We start from the raw sequence: 18,735 nt of genomic DNA on the forward strand, positions 1-18,735 counted from the left end.
TCTAATAGTTTGATGTCCTTCTTGGAGTGAGGCACCCAAAACTGCACACAGTACTCGAGGTGGGGCTGCACCAGTGCAGTGTAGAGTGGGACAATGGCCTCCCTCGACCAGCTAGCTATGCTGTGCTTGATGCACCCAGGACACAGTTGGCCCTTTTGGCTGTCAGGGCACACTGTTGACCCCTATTTAACTTGCCATCAACCCAAACCCCCAGACCTCTTTCTGCAGGGCTGCTCTCCAGCCTCTCGTCCCCTAATTTGCATGTATAACCAGGATTACTCTGTCCCAGGTGGTGAATCCAGCTCCTGCTCTTGTTAAATTTCATACCATTGGTGACTGCCCAGCTCTCCAGTCTATCCAGATCTTTCTGTAAGGCCCTTCTACCCTTGAGGGAGTCCATAGCTCCTCCCAGTTTAGTATCGTCAGCAAACTTATTTAATGTACATTTGATTCCTGTGTCTAGATCATTACAAAAAGAGCTCTGGCCCTAAAAATGAGCCCTGGGGAACCCCTCTGGTGACTGGCCGCCAGCCTGATGTAACCCCATTTACTATAACCCTTTGAGCCCAACCCATCAGCCAAGTGCTCACCCAATGCATTATGGACTTATCTAGCAGTGTGCTTGACAGTGTATCCAGAAGGATATTATGAGAGACAGTATCAAAAGCTTTGCTAAAATCCCAAATGACCACATTACTGACTTCCCTTGGTCAAATAGATGGGTGTCCTTGTCATAAACAGAAATTAATTTGGTTAAGCAGGACTTTCCCCTTGTGAACCTGTGCTGGCTATGACCAATACTGCATTGTCTCTCAAGTTTTTTTTCAGTAACTCCCAGAATAAACTTCTCCATAATTTTAACATGTGCTGAAATGAGACTGACAGGCCTGTAATTACCAGGGTCTTCCTTCTTACCCTCCTTGAAAAGTGGAACAATATTTGCCAGCTTCCAGTTGACTGGGACCTCTCCAGCCTCCCAGGACCATTGAAAAATAATGGAGGGAGGTCCCACAATGACACTGGCCAGCTCTTTCAGTACCCTGGGTTGAATCCCATTGAGGCCCATAGATTTATGCACATCCAGCTGGAGCAGCAAGTCTCGAAGGAGTTAAGGGTCAGCTGGGAGTTTATCATCTCCCCAGTCAAGGTCTTCCAACACAGGGCTCTGGGGGTCCCAGTGCCCCATCATCGGTGTTAAAGATAGAGGTGAAGAGGGCATTAAACATCTCTGCTTTGTCTACGTCCCTATTTCTGAGGTGACCAACCTCATCAAGCAACGGACCAATGTACCTCTGATTCTCCTTTTGCTGTTAACATATTTAGAAAAAAGCTCTTTTTGTTGTCCTTCAGAGTGCTGACCAGCTTGAAGTCTAATTGAACTTTGGCCACACTAATTTTCTCCCTACAGTGGCAGACAGCATCTCTGTAGTCCTCCCATGTCACCTGTCCTTGCTTCCACTGTCCATACACTTTCCTTTTCCACCTAAGTTCTAGAAGAAGATCCCTGCTCAGCCAAGCTGGTCTTCTGCCCTGCTTGCTTGACTTCCAATACTTTGGAATTGCCTGCTCCTGTGCTCTTAAGAGAAGGCTCTTTGAAAGTGACCATGATTCATGGACCCCAATACCTTCAAAAGCAGATTCCTAGGAGACCTTACTAACTAACTCCTTCAGCAGCCCAAAATCTGCGCTCCCCATACCCAGGGTTAGAGTTTTGCTGGCAGTCTTTCTCCTATCACCAACGATTTGAAACTCAACTACCTTGTGGTCACTGTGACCAAGACAGCCACCAATCACGACTTTGCCCATGACTCCCTCTCTGTTTACAAGCAACAAATCTAGCAGGGCACCTTTCCTAGTCAGGTCCCTTAGTACCTGCACCAAGAAGTTATCTTATCTTCAACATGCTTCAGAAATTTCCTGGACCTCTTTGTGTCCACTGTATGATCCTCCCAGCTGATGTCTGGGAAGTTAAAATCACCCATAAGGACAAGGGCAGTTGATCTAGAGATATTTTTCAATTCTTTGTAGAATAATTAATTGGTGTCATCGTCCTGGCTGGGTGGTTGACAGTACTGCCACAACAACATCCACTTTATTTGCTTTGCCCTTCATCCTTCCCCAGAGGCTCTCAACTGTGCCATCACCAACTGTAAGTGTAATACAATCCAACCCCTCCCTTACATACAGCACCACCTCCCCTGCCCTGCCTATCTCTCCTGAAGACCCTGTCCATCACAGCACCCCAGACACAGGACTCATCCCACCAGGTTTCACTTATGCCAATGATGTCATAGCTCTGGGGTTGGGCCAAAGCTTCTACGTCCTCTTGTTTATTCCTCATGCTGTGTGCATTAGTATAAAGACATTCCAAGTGTGCTCCAGTGTACTCAGCACATCATGGAGCAGGCTGATGCTAGCACACCATTCCTCAAACGCTGCCATGCTGCCCCCAGTCTTATCTCTAGTGAGCCTGGTTTTATCCCTTTCCTCCTTCAAATCCAGTTTAAAGCTCTTTCAATGAGCTCTGCTAACTGCTGCACAAAGATCCTTTTCCCCATTTGAGACAGGCGTACCCCGCCTGTCACTAGCAGGCCTAGTGTTGTATAGGCCAACCCATGATCAAAAAACTCAAAATTCTGTAGGTGACACCAGTCTCACGGCCAGGTATTGATCTGCTGGGTCTTCCTCTTTCTTCCCTCATCATACCCTGCAACTGGAAGGATAGAGGAGAACACTACTTGTGCTCATGAGCCCTTAAACAGTTGTCCCAAGGCCCTGAAGTCTCTCTTGATTGCCCTTGGACTCCTTATTGCAATTTCATCGCTGCCTACACGAAAAATCAATAACGGATAATAATCCGAGGGCCGTACCAGGGGTAGGAAGCTTTCTCTCCACATCTTTAACCCAGGCCCCAGGGAGGCAGCAGACTTCCCTAAGAACAGGGTCTGGTCTGCATATCAGGCCTTTTGTTCCCCTCAGAAGAGTCTCCTCTGACAATGACCCACCTTTTTTTTTTTTTTCTTTACAGAAGCGGTTTTGGCGCGGGTGGTAGGCTGACTTAACCTTGGTGACACCTCCAACCTAGATGAACCACCATCCGTGTCATTGTCCAGTTCTACTTGCAGAGCCTCGCACCTATTGTGCAAGCACACCTGGGAAGGTGGGGTGGTCACAGAGGAGACGCGCCTGCTGTGCCGGGCAGGAACTTGTCGCCATTGCCACCTATCCCCTGGGTCACCGTGTTCTGGCGGGTGGGGAGAGGATAGGCAATCCTCTGTATCGTGCGTCCAGTCTGCCTGACGGGCCTGTCCCTGGGAAGGTAGGCTGCGATTCCAGTAGCCCCTCTCTCTCGCACTCCCCGATACGCCTCAACCTCCTCGCCTCCTCCCTGAGCTCTGTCACTAAGCGGAGCAGTTCCTCTCCCCGGGCGCACCTCCCACAGGTGTGCTCCCTGCTGCCGGCCGCTGCCGGCATAACAGCAGGGCACAGCCCGCAGCCTGACACCTGGGTAGCAGCGTGTTCCCACCGGAGCTCTCTCTGGGAAGCTGCGTCAGTCGCAGCGGGTGCAGAGTTTAGAGCGGACACGGCCTTCTGCCGGGTAGATGCCACGGCTGCCCGGCCGGGCCGGCGGAGCTCCAGCACCTCTGCCGCGCCACGCCGTTTGCCCGCCCCGCTCGGGCGCTCCCCGGGGCGCTCGGCCGTCGCCGCTCCTGGCCCCGCCCAGGTCTGCTCAGGCGCTGTGGCGCGAGCTGCCGGCTGCCGGCGGGTCTCGGCTCCCCTCGGGTTTCCCGCTTCAGGAAGCCCCGCGCACCGCGCCAGAGCGCTCGGCTGCCGGCAGCGGAGCTGCTCGCCTGGGTGAGGGAGACTTGATGAAGGGAATGAGGAAAGAAGTCTATATATCGCACCGATTGTTCCCGTGTAAGTATTTTTCATTGATTTTTGTAGATTACTTGTCTGTAAAAAGCGGGGGTAACTGGGTATCTGAGCCTGTACAGGGCAGCAGACCAGCTCTGGTCCTGGCTCTGGTTCTCCTTGTCCTCTGTCTTGCCCCAGTGGGGGAGTCTCTCACTCTGCTCAGTGATGCAGAGGGAAATGAAATACGTGTGGTCGGAACTGGATGTGGGGAGAGATTTTCCTCCACTGTGAACGGGCCTGGTTCATCAACTCATGCTGAGTGCAGCTGCAGTTTCATGTTGAGCCTTTTGGCCAGATGCAGTTTCAGAGGTCCGTGTTTCCACCTCCCCTCCAGCTCTGGTCCTGGTGCCTGGTTAGCAATACCGTTGAGCTTCTTGCTATGCGAGAAGGAACGACCTTCCTCTACACTGGTTTGGTGTGATGATTTGTTTAAAAACCAAAAAATGAACAGTGCTGGTAGCTTTTATCACAGGATCATTTAGTAGATCCCCTGAAGGCTAGAGCCACAGAAATCAGATGACTCGGAGACAGCAGCATCTGACCAGGCAAGGGAGGAGGTGATGTGGGACTGAGAAGCTATGGTGAAGGGAAGATGGAGCAGTGGGTTAAACTGGATCTTCCACTGAAGGAAATGCCGTGGGAAATGGCAGCCTTACCTGAGCTGACTCTGCTCGATCAAAGTCAGGCTGACTGATAGCACAGCCACAGCTGCTAAAACAAGGTTTTCTTCCTCAATAAAACAATCTCAAGAAGGCTAGAGATAAATTTCTTGAACTGATTTATCCGTGCATGATAACTAACTCAGCCCACTATGAAAGCGTAAAGCTGCACCTCAGTGAAGCATGGAGTCAGCGTGGAGGTGAAACGTGCATGTGCATCTCCAATGTGATGTGCCACTGCTTCAGCCCAAAAGACAAAGCAGAATTGAAGAGGTATGCTGAAAGCACCAAAAGACAGCCTGAGCGTTGGAATAGGCTCTGCTCAGCAAGCGAGTAAAAGGAGCAAGGATTTTGCCTTGCACAAGTCAGGGCTGTGGAGCAGAGCCAATAGCCATCTATGGAAATCACAAGGGGAGTGACAAAGGGGACTAAGGAATGGCTATTCCCTACCTGTAATAGTTTTAGAACCAGAGAAAAGATGGGAACTTCCCAGGTGGCAGCTTTAAAGTGAAAGGAGGAGTGTTTTGTCCCATGCTCAGCCCAGCTCTGGAGCTCCTTGCCAAAAGGTGTTGGTACTAAACGGTTGCATGGCTTCGAAATCTTTCAGGAAAACTAATGAAAAAAAACCCCAAACTCAACAAGACACTATTTCTGGTTCAGGAGACTTTGAGAATGCTAGGAAAGTGGGTCTGTAGTGCTTCTACTGCTCTTACGCTCTGACCCTGGGTGTCTATGCCAGGCTGGTGCCAGAGACAAGGTGCTGGCCTGGCCTGGGCCTTTGGTTTGATCTCATACAGCTGTCCTGGAGAGCAAACCTTGAACTATATGTGATTCATATTTGCAAATTTTAACTCATTTACAAGAAAATGCAGATTGCTGCCAAGAGAAACCTACTGAATTCTCTCTCTCTCTCTTGTGCGTGCTCTGCCAGGCACAAACAGATTCATGTTCCACAGAGCCTGAACGCAGTTTCATCTGGACATCTGCCTGTAGTGCACAGTCTCCTGAGTTCCAGACTTTCATTATTTCTCTTCAAGCAATCAGGAAGACAGAACTTCTTCTGGTGCAGACTCTCTTACTACAACCAAAAAACAGGGAAAGCGTGACTAGCTCTGCTGTGGACAGCCTGAGCTCCACAATGTGAAACAAGCAGCAAGCACCAATGACACCCACTTGCCTCTCCAGGAAGGATAATTGTTGTCCACCAGTGTTAATAAAAGTAAAGAAAGATGATTAAATTTAAAAGGTGAATTGTGGAGTTCGCAAGAAAGCAGAGAGCTAATGTTCACCACCACCACCTAAACTGGATGCAGATAAGAAAAAAAAAAAAAAAAAGGCATGCAGGGCTCTCCTCCTCCTGTCTCTGCTTTTGCAGAGTGGAGTGCTCTCAGTCACTGAGCCAGGCTTTAGGCACTGTACAAACAAGGAGAAAAGGAATCACCAGCCCAAGTCTAAGCCCTACAGTAGTATGCATGAGCTGGTCCCTAAGAGTGCAGGCAGATGTAGCCAGTGGTTTGAACAAAGGCACCAAGACAACACTGTTTCACCAAAGCCTCTGGACCACTATGCAAAGCCCTGTGTGACATTTTTCACTCTCCTGCCCTCTCCACGCTGCACTTGGGGGACTGTACATCTTTTAGGAGATGCATTTCCCTGATGGTCCCTTTGGTTACATAAAAGCTGCTGCGAGTAAATCTCATCCTCCAGGTAGTTTGTGTCTCACCCAGGAGTGTTTGGAAGAGTTTCATGTCTCTGCAGAGGGATTGTCAAGACACAGTTCATAAATTTGAGGAGGCACCTGGCCCTGTTATGGACTACTGTGGTGTGCATTGCTGGGACAAACTGTCCCCAGGGTAGTGCCTCCCCCTGTGTTACCCAGGATACATTTGCTCCTGTATTGATTGCATACATCTTCAGCCAGTCACTAAAAGGGGAAATTTGACCCCACGGTGCAGGGGCTCGTAACGATCTTGGCAGGTTTATTGGCCTGATCGATGGTACATGACTTCTCCGCCAGAGCTGAAAAAAAATGTAAGTCATCCTTATATTAAAACAAGTGTGGGGAAAAGATGTTTCCACAAAGAATTGTTCAATCTTTTAAAATTAGGTTTCTTTTTTCCCTAAACTATTGACTAATGGACTGAAGAATTTCTAAATGCATCTGTTTTTGAAGACAATGCCATTTTTCTCAGGAAAGAAAATCATTAAGTGACAAGTGAACAACAAGCCTGTCCTTGTCAGTGTGTTTCTCAGGCTCAGCTGGGGAAACAGGTGTGGAAAAGGTTTAAATTAAATGTTCTCTCAAACTCAGAGTCCAAAATGTAAATTGTTAGGATTCTGATGCTTTTGTTTTCTTTCAGGGTTTTGCACTTTTTTGCTCTACGGTCCAATTGTGCATTATTCCAGAAATCAGTGGCCTGGTGCAAAGCTCATCAATGCATTAATTTTCCTTGGTTGTAAAAGCTGCAACTTCATCACAACACCCTGAATACCTTGGAGGATTTCCTGTGGGTCCTGGGATCTTTGCTGCTTTCATCTGGCACATCTGATGAAATAGTCTGGATTTGTATATTAACAACAAGATATACCTATATGCTAAGTACATATAAACATCTGAGAACAAGATTTGAATTTGGAACTTACTGTATTACAGCTGATGCTGAAGTTTTAATACTGAGAAACAGGAACAGCTATACCAGTTGTCAGTTCTGGTAGACTTGTATACTCCTCCACGCACAAGTTTTCCACATGGGTTAAACACAGCTTTAAACACCAGACCTAAATGTTTAAGTCTGTCCTCTGTGGAAGCTCCAGAGTTTTTCTATATTTAACCTGAATATTTAATCCTATTTCATTTATGTTTTAGAGTAGGTGGGATATAGCATGCTTGGTGACCTCACAGTCTCAAGCACAAACACCACCTTCTATGATCTCAGGAATGTCACATCCCAAGTATGTTGCCAAATATTTAACTCTTATTGGGCTAACCCTGAAGAAGAGCTTCCATTCATTCACACATGTGGGTTCGTGAGATATGAATCTTGTCACAGTGCCAATGAATAAGGAAAACCAGAACAGGGTTGCAGGAGTGAGAACTTCCATGTGCTCTCCCACTTGTGCTCCTCACACTGTGACCCACACAAACCACTGCTGTGAGAAACTCTGCCTCTGCTGCAGCCCCTTAGTTAGCTCCAAAAGCTTACATAAAACACCAAAAATAAATATTACACTTAATGTTTGCTTTTGGTAAAACTGAACTAATGTTGGCATAAGCCAGAACAAAAAAAATCCGGGCTTCCATTGTGAAAGGTGCCCTTCCTGGTCCACCTAACTTTACAAGCTAATTTCCTGGGCAAGGGTTTTCAAACTCAGCGGTCACTTCAACCTTCTGATAAATCCCTTGAAATTATCAGTAACCAAAGCAAGTGGGACTGATGCAATGAGAGCAATGCTTGATCCCAGAGCAAGACCTTTCTGAGCAGGCCTTGCTAGGATGAAACAGCAGCAAGTCTGCAAGAGCTGCTCAGAGGCAATACCACAGTTGTTGTCACTGTCTGGTTTGGCAGGGAGGAGGCAGAGGGTGGCCATTTGATTCCTCTAGCACTTACAAATCCATACAAATCCACTGCAAATCCTTAAGGCTGGTAGAAGGCACTGCTGCCAGTGCCCATCTGTGTTCTCATTCTCTGGTTGCTCCTTCCCTGTCCTCAACTCAACCCCCCCCATATCCCCTTGCTTTGCTGTAAGCATTGTCTGCATTGCACTGAGATTTAGATGTGGGGAATTTCTTCTGTCTGACACATTGAATTAAAAGTCTGTTCTGCTGGGGCACTTTCATCCCTTGAGAGAGAAGCAAGTTGAGTTGCAGGTCTGGGCTGTGACAGCAGAAGATTACTTTTTTTATTATTATAATTTTTTTCCAACCCTGAATCCTGGCATCCTACAGTGTGGAGCGAGTGCTTCCTGTTGACTCTGCCTCTAATTTGCACACCTGAAAATAGCACAACTGATCTTAGTTAGATTGATTTTTAAACAGATTTGCAGGGAATAATTGAGGGGGAGGTGGTGTTTACTAAACTCATGAAGAATTCCCCCTTCCCCTCCTATTCACATATATATATGATATTTAGAGGGAATCAGACAAATGGCCAGCCTTTTTTTCTCTTTGAATGTGCTGTCTATTTTTATAACTGAAGCTGTACATATGTATAAAAAGTGACACATCTTTCTTTTACTAACTGGAGAAGAAAATCTTAAATAAAATTGAATGAGATAATTTTATGTAAAAAACCCCAAACAAACAAACAAGCAAAACATCACAAGTATAAATTGGGAGAGGAATGGCTGGAGAGCAGCCCTGCAGAAAGGGATTGGGAGGTGCTGGTCGGCAGCAGGCTCAATATGAGTCAGCAGTGTGGTCTGGCAGTCAAGAGGGCAAACCGCATCCTGGTATGCATTAAACACAGTATAACCAGAGCTTATTACCCTACTGTATTCATCATTGGTGCAGCCTCACCTTGAGTACTATGTGCAGCTCAGGGCTCCACAATTTAAGAAGGATGTGAAGGTCCCTGAATGCATCCAGAGGAGGGCAACAAAGCTGGTAAAAGGGCTGGAAGGAATGTCCTATGAGGAGCAGCTCAGGACTTCAGGATTGCCTAGTTTGGAGAAAAGGAGGCTGAGGGGTGACCTCATTGCTTTCTACAGCTTCCTGAGAAGGGGAAGTGGAGAGGGAGGTGCTGATCTCTTCTCCCTGGGATCCAGTGATAGGACACGTGGGAATGGTGCAAAGCTGTGCTAGGGGAGGTCTAGACTGGACATTAGGAAGCATTTCTTTAATGAGAGGGTTGTCAAAGACTGGAAAGGACTTCCTAGAGAAGAGGTTGATGCCCCAAGCCTGTCAGTGTTTAAGAGGCATTTGGAAAATGCCCTTAATACCATGCTTTAACTTTTGGTCAGCTCTAAAGTGCTCAAGCAGTTGGACTAGATGACCATTGTAGGTCACATCCAACTGAAATAGTCTAGTCTAGTCTCGTCTAATTTTTGAGCTAAAATATTTTTGTTTAGCCCATAAGCAAGCATCAACTTTTTGTTAAATAAAGCATCTCAAGTTCATTCTATGAAACCTACGAATCTTAGAAGAGATTTTCAGGTATATGGTTAAGAGCGTTACAATTACATTAACACTTGGCAACACACTTCCAGCTACTAACTACTAATTCCCTCACCAACTTCACCTTTTGCCTTAAACTGGTCTGATATGGAAACTGGTGAGATAACAAGTGTTTGGCCCTACATGTGCTGCCAAACATCAAGAACAATACTTTGGAGATATGTTCTAAAAGATAATAAAGCGTGAAACCAGTGCCTCACTGGTGCTCAGGATTACCATAGCCACAGAGGAGGCAAGGGGCAACGAAAGAACCTCTGATAAAAGCTACAGCAATACTCTTGCTTCATGACAGGAAGGTATGTGCTTTGCCACGAAGCCTGATGAAATGGGAATGCAGTATTTCTGGGGACTGTACGTACTAGAAGAAACCCTAGGTTTTAAAGGAGAATAAAAAGGATGCAACAAGGAGGTTTCAGCCCAGCTCTCTGTAGATTTCCCAAGCACCCAGAACTACTGCCAGGGAAGCAGACAAGCATCACTCCTGTGTGTGCAGAGACAAAACACCAGGAAGGATTTTTCAAGCCACAGGTAGCTGTCTTGCTCCTGTAATTTCTCCCAGAAAACAGTACAAAGTGCAATTATCCAAAACAATAATATTAAGTCCTATCTGTTAAGTACGGTACCTAGTCGTGTTTTGCTGCAGAACTCATCTGCCCAGGAAAAGCAATCCGACCACGGTAGCACTTTTTGAAATGAGGCAAATAAGTAGTAGAGCGCATAAGCAATGATAACATTGTAGTAGATCGCCACAAATGTTGAGAAGATGACCACTGTGATGCCCACTCCTAGGAAAGAGAAAGACACAATGTCTTATACTACCCCAAACTTGGGTTGAAAAGAAAAAAAGAATGGCCTTCACTTGACTTCTAAAAGGCTACTTGGGGAAAAATTAAAAAAAAAAAAAATTAAATAAATATGAACAGCAACCGAACAGGGAAAGGCAAAAGACATGAAGTGAGGGATATGATCCCAGATCTATCTGGGAACGTAATGCTGACCTCGTAAGCTTGGGAATATTCTCTACACAGAAACCGGCTTCTCAGAATTAGTAACTTTGTGAAGAAATCATTATTTCACATCTGCTTATTAGTAGCATAAAAAAGATCTAAGGAAACATAACAATACCAACCTTGAAAACAATGGTAATATTCTCCAGACGGAAATTGGCCCTAGACTGGCAAACTGCCCAAGGGAACATTCCATGAAAAATAAGGGCAAGCCAGCTAAGGCCAACATCAGGGTGTATGGGATTAGAAAAGCACCTGAGGGGAGAGAGGGAAGAAAACCCACAAACACACACACAGGGAAAACAATGAATCTTTCAGTATTCACCACAGTTCCACCACATTTTATACTCCCCTCCCCCCCCCCCCCCCCCCCCCGCCTCAAATATCCCACTGTGGGGTTTTTTTTGCTTTTTGCAGAATAGAGAGATTTGTTTCTAATTCCTGTTTTCTCTAAGGCTAAACAGTACCTGCGATGAAGAGACACAGATTACCAGGAGAACTGGTGATTTACATGGGATGGCTTCTCTTTTATAGAGTTCAAAGGATTTTACAAAAACTCTTAAAGACATACTGCTCTCATACAAGCAGGGACACTGCTCAGCTGTAGGTACCATCGGCTTTGCCTGCTTTCTATTTCATCTTCCAGCTTTTAGTTTAAAAAGGAACAGACCCATTCCTTCACGTACTTAGCTGTGATTTGCAACTGCCCTGTTAGAGTAGCTACTGGACGTCCAAGCATGAAAATTATTTTCTATGGTTGGCTGACTCCTGTGTCAAACAGCATCGCAGCGTGGCTCTTGTTCGAGGCCATTTTGAAGTGCACATTAACCTGATATCAATGTGAGCCCTGTTCTGTGAAAGGGACTGGCACGTCTTGGCGTGTGCGCAAAAGATATGGAAAGTGAGAGCACAGGTTTCCTAAGCGTGACCTGATATCCCCGCAGAAATCTGTCCTCTCCTCCCTCAGTGAACTTCAAGCAATCGAGGACCCAGTTGTGCAAGGAACTGCAAATACGTGCTGTAATTTAAGGAAGTAAATAGTCCCACAGAATTAACTGGATTACTCCTGTGTTTCGAAACAAGGATGTAACAGTTGTCTTTATCAATCATGGGCAAGGGGCACAGAGCAGGACAGAAGCAGCAGCACGAATATGCTTAAAATGCAAAGCTTTCTGCTGCAGCACATAAGAAAAGAAACATCTAGTTGAAGAGCTGATATCACGAGTTATTTTGTCTTCACAATTTTCTTCATTATTCATAAGTAATACAAGCCAGCCAAACTCGCTCCAGTAAAACTCCTGTACCATGAATGCCACCTTGTGCACATGCAGTGCAGTTGTATGGGCAGTGCTGCGTTTACAGTCCAGAATTTGACTTCCAACGACTGTTAGGCAGAGCAAATAAGTACATACGAGCAAGTCCTCTGCAGTTACTTGGCGTTTACGTTCTCTTTAATTACCAGTGGTTGCCTGGCAAGTAGACAGAACTCTGGAATAGCAGCCGGGGAAGCCGGTGGCCTCTGTTTGGCTTTGCCACTAGCTCATTGTGCAAGCAGGTAGAGGCTCTCTCTGCCTCGCACTTCCCAAGTATCTGATGGGGATAATTATTGAGCTTGGGTAATTATTCCGGCCTAGCTTGTTTGCCTGGCAAAACAAAGGTTGAGAGGGGATTCAATTGCTCTCTATAAACATATCAGGGAGGTAAGCACTGGGGAGGGAGAACAGCTATTTAGCTAAGTAGAGGGTATTGGCACATTGACAAAAAGATGCATGTTGCTCACAAGGAAATCAGAAGAGTTCTGGAATTCTCAGGTAGAATTTTGCAATTAAAACTAAATACTATTTGTCTCCTCAGCTGGTACCCGAAAAGCACAGGGATGCCTCCTCCTCCTCTTCCCATTCCCATCAGCGGGCACTATCCCAGTTCCCAGGGTGATGCTCACATCCAGCTTTGACAAAACGCGCCTGACCTCGGGGCTGGCCCTCGGATCTGGCCCTCCTCTCTCTTGGGGATAGCAAGGTGTGCCCACCCGACGCTGCCATTCAATACAGGTACCTCCGCCATTCTGGTAGGTGAGGTAGGGAAACCGCCAGACGTTGCCCAGGCCCACAGCGTAGCCCACCATGGAGAGCAGGTAGTCGCCTTTGCTTGACCAGTTGCCACGCTCCAAGTTCTCATCGCTGTCACTGGCGTGGGCATCTTTTTCGTTTGACAAACTGAAGTCCTTGGAAGAGAAGAAGAAGGGAGGCTCAAGATTGCCCCATAGGCGAGCGGGGCAGTCATATCCTCATTTGTCCTTGGCATGGATGGGCAGGGCAGCTAGACAGGGTGGGCAGAGCCACGTGTGCTGCTCTTCAGCCTCTCTGTGATGAAGCTGGGCTTAAGCAGCCACCCCATGTTTCTGCCTATCAATAGGTAGCTGCTACATGTGCCACGTCACCCTGTGCTTGAGGTGACATGTCATTTCATTGCCTCTGTATGATCATCCCGAACCCTGGAAAGGTCATGCTGGGACTTTGCCAGAGCAATGACTAACTTTTGTTTTGCTGCTGTGAGCTTTGTCCTTCCGACACCAGCTGTTATAAGCCTGCACTTTGTACCAAGGGCATATCAGACCCATCCCAAATCCCTTTTTAGTATTTGTTTGTAGAGATTAGCAACTCTAGGTCCAGCTTAGAAGCTCCACTGAATTTGGCTCCTATTAAGACAATTCATAACTGCATTCCTGTGTTCAACAAATATTTTATTGCACCTTAGCTAAAAACCTGGAGCTGATGAAGGGAATGAAGCAAGTGTGGATGACGGGTCCTCTTGGCTACAGCAGTGTCCCTTGTTTGTAGGCATTTCTGTTACCATCAGGAGAGGTAGGAGTGGGTTCTCATGCTTCTTAATGGCAAAGATGAATCTTCCTAGATAAGGATCATTTGGAGATTCTTATCCTTGCAATGTTGGGCACTTCTCAGACTGATGCACTCGGGGCCAAATCCTCTTCATTCTTGTGTTAGTGGCAGGCATAGAGCACAGCTCAGATGTAGTAGATAAGGTGTTTATGTGTGTGTTGGCTATTTCCTTTTCTCTCTATCGACTGATATGTAACCCAGACACCATTTAACTAATATACACAAAACCTAAGCCATATGCAATCACAACAGATATTCCAATTTCAGTAAGGGATGGTGAGGAAAAGACAAAGTTCAAGCTTAATTGTGGAAGAAAGATAAGAAGTGTAACTTGTTTGACTGACACTATCTCCATTCTCTACCTCTCTAATGAAATTCCAGGCTTAGCATTTGTACATGCAAAGCTGAGATGAGTATGAGCCTTGGAGCCTGTGTCAGTCATATTGGTCAAAGACATTCAGATGACCTCCAAGCCACTTCTATAAATGCCTACATCTTCCTCCACCAGAAGCTTTTCTTCCTCTCTTTTTTTGCCTGACCAGCCTTGGCCTTCTCCCTCTCTCCAACCTTAACATCTCAAACTCCACCTCGTACAGGAACCAGCTATGGCCATTTCCTTTTGTTGCCCAAATTGCTCAAGCCTCACTCCACAAACAAGAGGGAAAACTGCTCCATGCAAAATACCCGTTGTCACCAACATCCACACCACCTTCTTGCCAGGCCACAGGAGCAGCCTCACTCCATGGGCCAGCACCCTTCAACCATACACCTCCATCTCACCAATGGTGCCTTCTTCAAACCACTGGCTACATCTGCCTGCACTCTTAGGGACCAGCTCATGCATACTACTGTAGGGCTTAGACTTGGGCTGGTGATTCCTTTTCTCCTTGTTTGTACAGTGCCTTGCACAAGGGAATCCCAGGCAGTTACTGGCGTGCCTATATAGTATGGTAAAGAGATAACGAGAAGGAGGAAAATGAGAGACTCATCCTGGGAAGATATATAATGATTACAGGGGGACGGGGAGCTGCAGAAAAAGAAATTACATCCCACATAAATAGGACTTTGCTTCTTCGACAATAACACAAAGCTGTCCTGCATTTTCTGCACTATGTATGTCATGGAAGCGCATACACAAAGCCATTGCAATGTGCTGTCTTACTGAAAAAAGGAATTTGTTCAAGAATAGAGCTTATCATAGGTACGTGACACGTTTCCAGTGTGCTACCCACATTAGGTGGGCAGCTCTCGTTTGCTTAGACTTCAGTAAAACATCTCTCACAGGTACAAATACTATGCTTGGAGAACTGGAGATTCTTAAAAAAAAGAGGTAAGTTGGAGAAGGAAGTGGCTGAAGTGGGGATGGTGTGTCACCAAGTTCACACGGAGATTGGCGAGAAGATCATCTAGGAAAACTGGATGACCTCAAGGGCCTGTGTTGTACAAATGGGACAAAGAACACACAGTGCAAGGTCAACATTTTGGTCCTAAGGATGAGGATTTCTGGATACATTTGTTTAACTTAGGGTGACTGCAGGCTGCCAAGCGGATGCTGCCATGGAAAAAGCAGATGAAATACTACGATGTACAAGCAAAGTCATTCCAGTAGAAAGGAAACAGTTTTCGTGTCCTCATATGAGATGTCTGGAATAGCCTGCACTGCTCTGGTTACTCAAGCAAGTTACTCTAGAAGAAAAGGAATAAAGGAAGAAATGAGAGGAATGTGCCTTTTCCTTGGCTAACAAATTACAAATGGAGAGGAATCTTGGTAGAGATCTCCCTGAGAAACTCAATGGCAGAGAAGAAGGGCATTTAGGCAGGCTAAATCACAGCACTGATACCTGAACAATGGGTATAAGGTGCTCATGATGGATGCCAAGGGCTGCACCTTTCCTGGTGCTGTTCCTTGTACCTTCCAGCAAAGGAGCAGGGCTGTCTCCGTCCTCACATTAGCTGATGAAGCACATGTGGTAGCACAAACAGCCAGGCCACACGGCTCACCAGGCTCCTGCAGCACTGCTGGGAGGTTTGACTTTCGACCATAACTGCACAGTCAGTGTTTACAAAACAAGTTTCCAGGGAAGCAAAATAACACACCGAGGAAATAATAAGCAGCAGTGTGATCAGATGGGAGAGGGAGATCATTTCATTACCTGAACCAGGCCTCATTATTCACCATTTCCCTGGCAAGAGCTGATAGATGCAGGCTAATGAATCTTAGCACTCCGGATGAGCGGGAGGAGTGCCGGCTCGGTGCTGCCGCATGCTAAGCAGGACCAGAGAATCAGTAAAATATGAACCCATCCACTGCACCACTGCAGCGAGATGAGAGAGGGTTTTAGCCACTGCTGGCTTGGTCTTACCGAGTAACCCCGGCTGTGGGAACGCTGTGCCTGCTATCTGTCCCAGGGGAGTGAACTGAACTCTAAACATCCCAGGAATAATAGGAGATCTGCCACATGGTCTGCATACACTGGTGATAGGTGCAAGGGCCAGAGTTGGCTTTTTCGGGGAAGCCTTCCAGGACCAACGGTACCAGCTGGAGACTTCCCAGACTGTCCTGGCAGTTAAACATCATCCTGGGTCTGGTCATGACACAAGGAAGACATGAACAGAGGAAGAGGCAACAGCATCAACACGGAAAAACACAATAGCAGGACCTTTGCCCACTTCTGTGGCACCTTCGTTTCCTCAGCACAGTTGCCCATTGTCTACTGTGGCCATTCCTCCCTTTAAAAACCCAGGGAAACAGCTAATACACCATTCACTGTACACAATTGCTAAAAAAAAAAATAAAAAAATAAAAAAATCAACAAAGTAAAACCAAGCAATGCTCAAGAAACCATTACAAAAGGGGAGCAAACCTCTTTAACATAAATGAGTTCTCAGAGTTGCAAAGACTACCTCTGTTTTTTCTGTACTTTCTGCAGACCTCACAAGCAACGTGGCCCCCAAATTTCATATGAAGAACCAGAACACTTGGCAAGGCTCCTCTGGAAGGAGCTTACACACTAGCAGCCAACATAGGATGAAAACCTATTCAAAGAGGAACAGGCATGTGCTGACATTACAGGGAAATGCTGCCCTCATCTGTCTTCCAGTGACAGGTTTTATTTTCCTGCCTACCGTGCCTAAACTATTCATCACTTCCAGAATGAAAAGGCAACTCTACTGTTGCAACCAACTCTAAAGTCTGTGCCCGGGCCTCTGTTTGCACTGGAGCCATTAAGCAATGCTGTCGTTGCCAACTGGAGTCAATATGACCATGTTGCTGCAATGGAGTTGGAATGTAGAAATAACTTGGTTCTCTGTATTGAAGATAGCCTCTTGGCTCAACAGAAGAAAATGTCTTATACATTCTTTATAAAACTAAAACTGACCAAAGAAAAAATAATCCCCAATGTTGGGTGAGTGGGAGTACTGAGAGGCAGCACTGGGGTTCAGCAGGAGCAGAGCAACCCCTGCTCCTGCAGCGATTTGCAGGCTAGTGCACCAGGCAGCAATGCGGGGGCCTGGATGCCTGCAGCCCAGCCTGTTACAGAAAGCCGCCGAGAACAAGGCTGGTTTGCCTCTTTCATCCACATTGGTGACACTCCAGTGCACGCACACGTACACACAGAGCGGAGGCACATGTCAAGCACCATCAGTGGCCCTCAGGAATGTGAAATGAAGGAGAAATTCAACATGCATTCATATTTCATAAAAGTATAAGCTTTGAAATTGGAACATTACACCTAGTAGATGAAGTGTAACACTAGCCAGTTCTGTATGGGTTTGGGGTGCAGAAGGAGCATCTGTTAAACCTCTGTGGGACAATGCCGCTGGACAGCCAAGGTCCTCAGAAAGTACTCTGGCTGATGAAAGTGCAGATCGCAGTACGTATCGGTTACGATTTGCAGAGCTCCAGAGGAGCACAGCTCTCAGAGCAGATGGAGATGCTTCTCTATCAAGGCCTGTCTTTTAGTTCTTTAATGCAGTTAGCCCTGCTGAAACTCTGAGAGAGGGGCTGGAAAGTCCGATTCTCCTGGGTCACAGTTTGCTGACAGTTCTCCTTGCTTGTGCCTTTCCCCCTAGATTCCCATTCTTTTTGATTTTATTTTGTAAATCCTGGATTTAATCAAAGTCTGCGTCTCCAAAATTGAATGTACAGTTGCCCAGCATCTTAATGCCTGGAGCATTGTCCCAGCACAAGCAGACAAGTCTCCTTTGGTGGCACCAAACTGACTCTCTGGAGATTCGGGGCAGGGGTTTACGATCAGCCCCAGGGTTTGGATTCCAGCTGCATGAATTCAGGTCTCCCACAGCAGCATGGTCAGCTCTCACCCAGCCAAAGGCTGGGGCCAGCCGTGGGTACTGCACAGCCACAAGCTTTGCCCAGCCAGACAGCCAGGTGATGGGAACAAGGCTGGATGCTGCCTGCCCCACAAGCTCCATCCTGTGTCATCCAGGCTCTCATATCACTGTCCAAGGGGAGCAGACTGGCCAAAGCTTGCCAGAAACTTTACGACCTATGCAGAAACGCTCATTGGAAGGTTTTTAACGGGTTTGTTGAAAAAAAACCCCTCTGCCCAGCAGAGCTAGCCACGCTTTCCCTGTTTTTTGGTTGTAGTAAGAGAGTCTGCACCAGAAGAAGTTCTGTCTTCCTGATTGCTTGAAGAGAAATAATGAAAGTCTGGAACTCAGGAGACTGTGCACTACAGGCAGATGTCCAGATGAAACTGCGTTCAGGCTCTGTGGAACATGAATCCGTTTGTGCCTGGCAGAGCACGCACAAGAGAGAGAGAGAATTCAGTAGGTTTCTCTTGGCAGCAATCTGCATTTTCTTGTAAATGAGTTAAAATTTGCAAATATGAATCACATATAGTTCAAGGTTTGCTCTCCAGGACAGCTGTATGAGATCAAACCAAAGGCCCAGGCCAGGCCAGCACCTTGTCTCTGGCACCAGCCTGGCATAGACACCCAGGGTCAGAGCGTAAGAGCAGTAGAAGCACTACAGACCCACTTTCCTAGCATTCTCAAAGTCTCCTGAACCAGAAATAGTGTCTTGTTGAGTTTGGGGTTTTTTTTCATTAGTTTTCCTG

The 18,735-nt window shown here is 46.6% G+C and overlaps 1 protein-coding gene across 1 annotated transcript in view; it reads right to left on the reverse strand.

Annotated features, from left to right (window-relative positions):
• LOC115333881 (sodium- and chloride-dependent neutral and basic amino acid transporter B(0+)-like) overlaps positions 1–18,088 on the reverse strand; it is a 36,440-nt gene extending 18,352 nt beyond the window's left edge. Inside the window, exons 1-6 of the mRNA XM_029997437.1 lie at positions 17,978–18,088; positions 12,810–13,002; positions 10,886–11,009; positions 10,746–10,753; positions 10,371–10,532; positions 3,239–3,851 (exon numbers count right to left, since the gene is read on the reverse strand). Of these exons, the coding sequence (XP_029853297.1) occupies positions 3,239–3,851; positions 10,371–10,532; positions 10,746–10,753; positions 10,886–11,009; positions 12,810–13,002; positions 17,978–18,088 (1,211 nt within the window). The remainder of the gene's footprint in view (positions 1–3,238; positions 3,852–10,370; positions 10,533–10,745; positions 10,754–10,885; positions 11,010–12,809; positions 13,003–17,977) is intronic.
• Between the last annotated feature and the right edge of the window lie 647 nt (positions 18,089–18,735).

This window comes from Aquila chrysaetos, chromosome 21, assembly GCF_900496995.4.
Source record: "Aquila chrysaetos chrysaetos chromosome 21, bAquChr1.4, whole genome shotgun sequence".
In the NCBI taxonomy this organism is placed as follows: Eukaryota; Metazoa; Chordata; class Aves; order Accipitriformes; family Accipitridae; genus Aquila; species Aquila chrysaetos.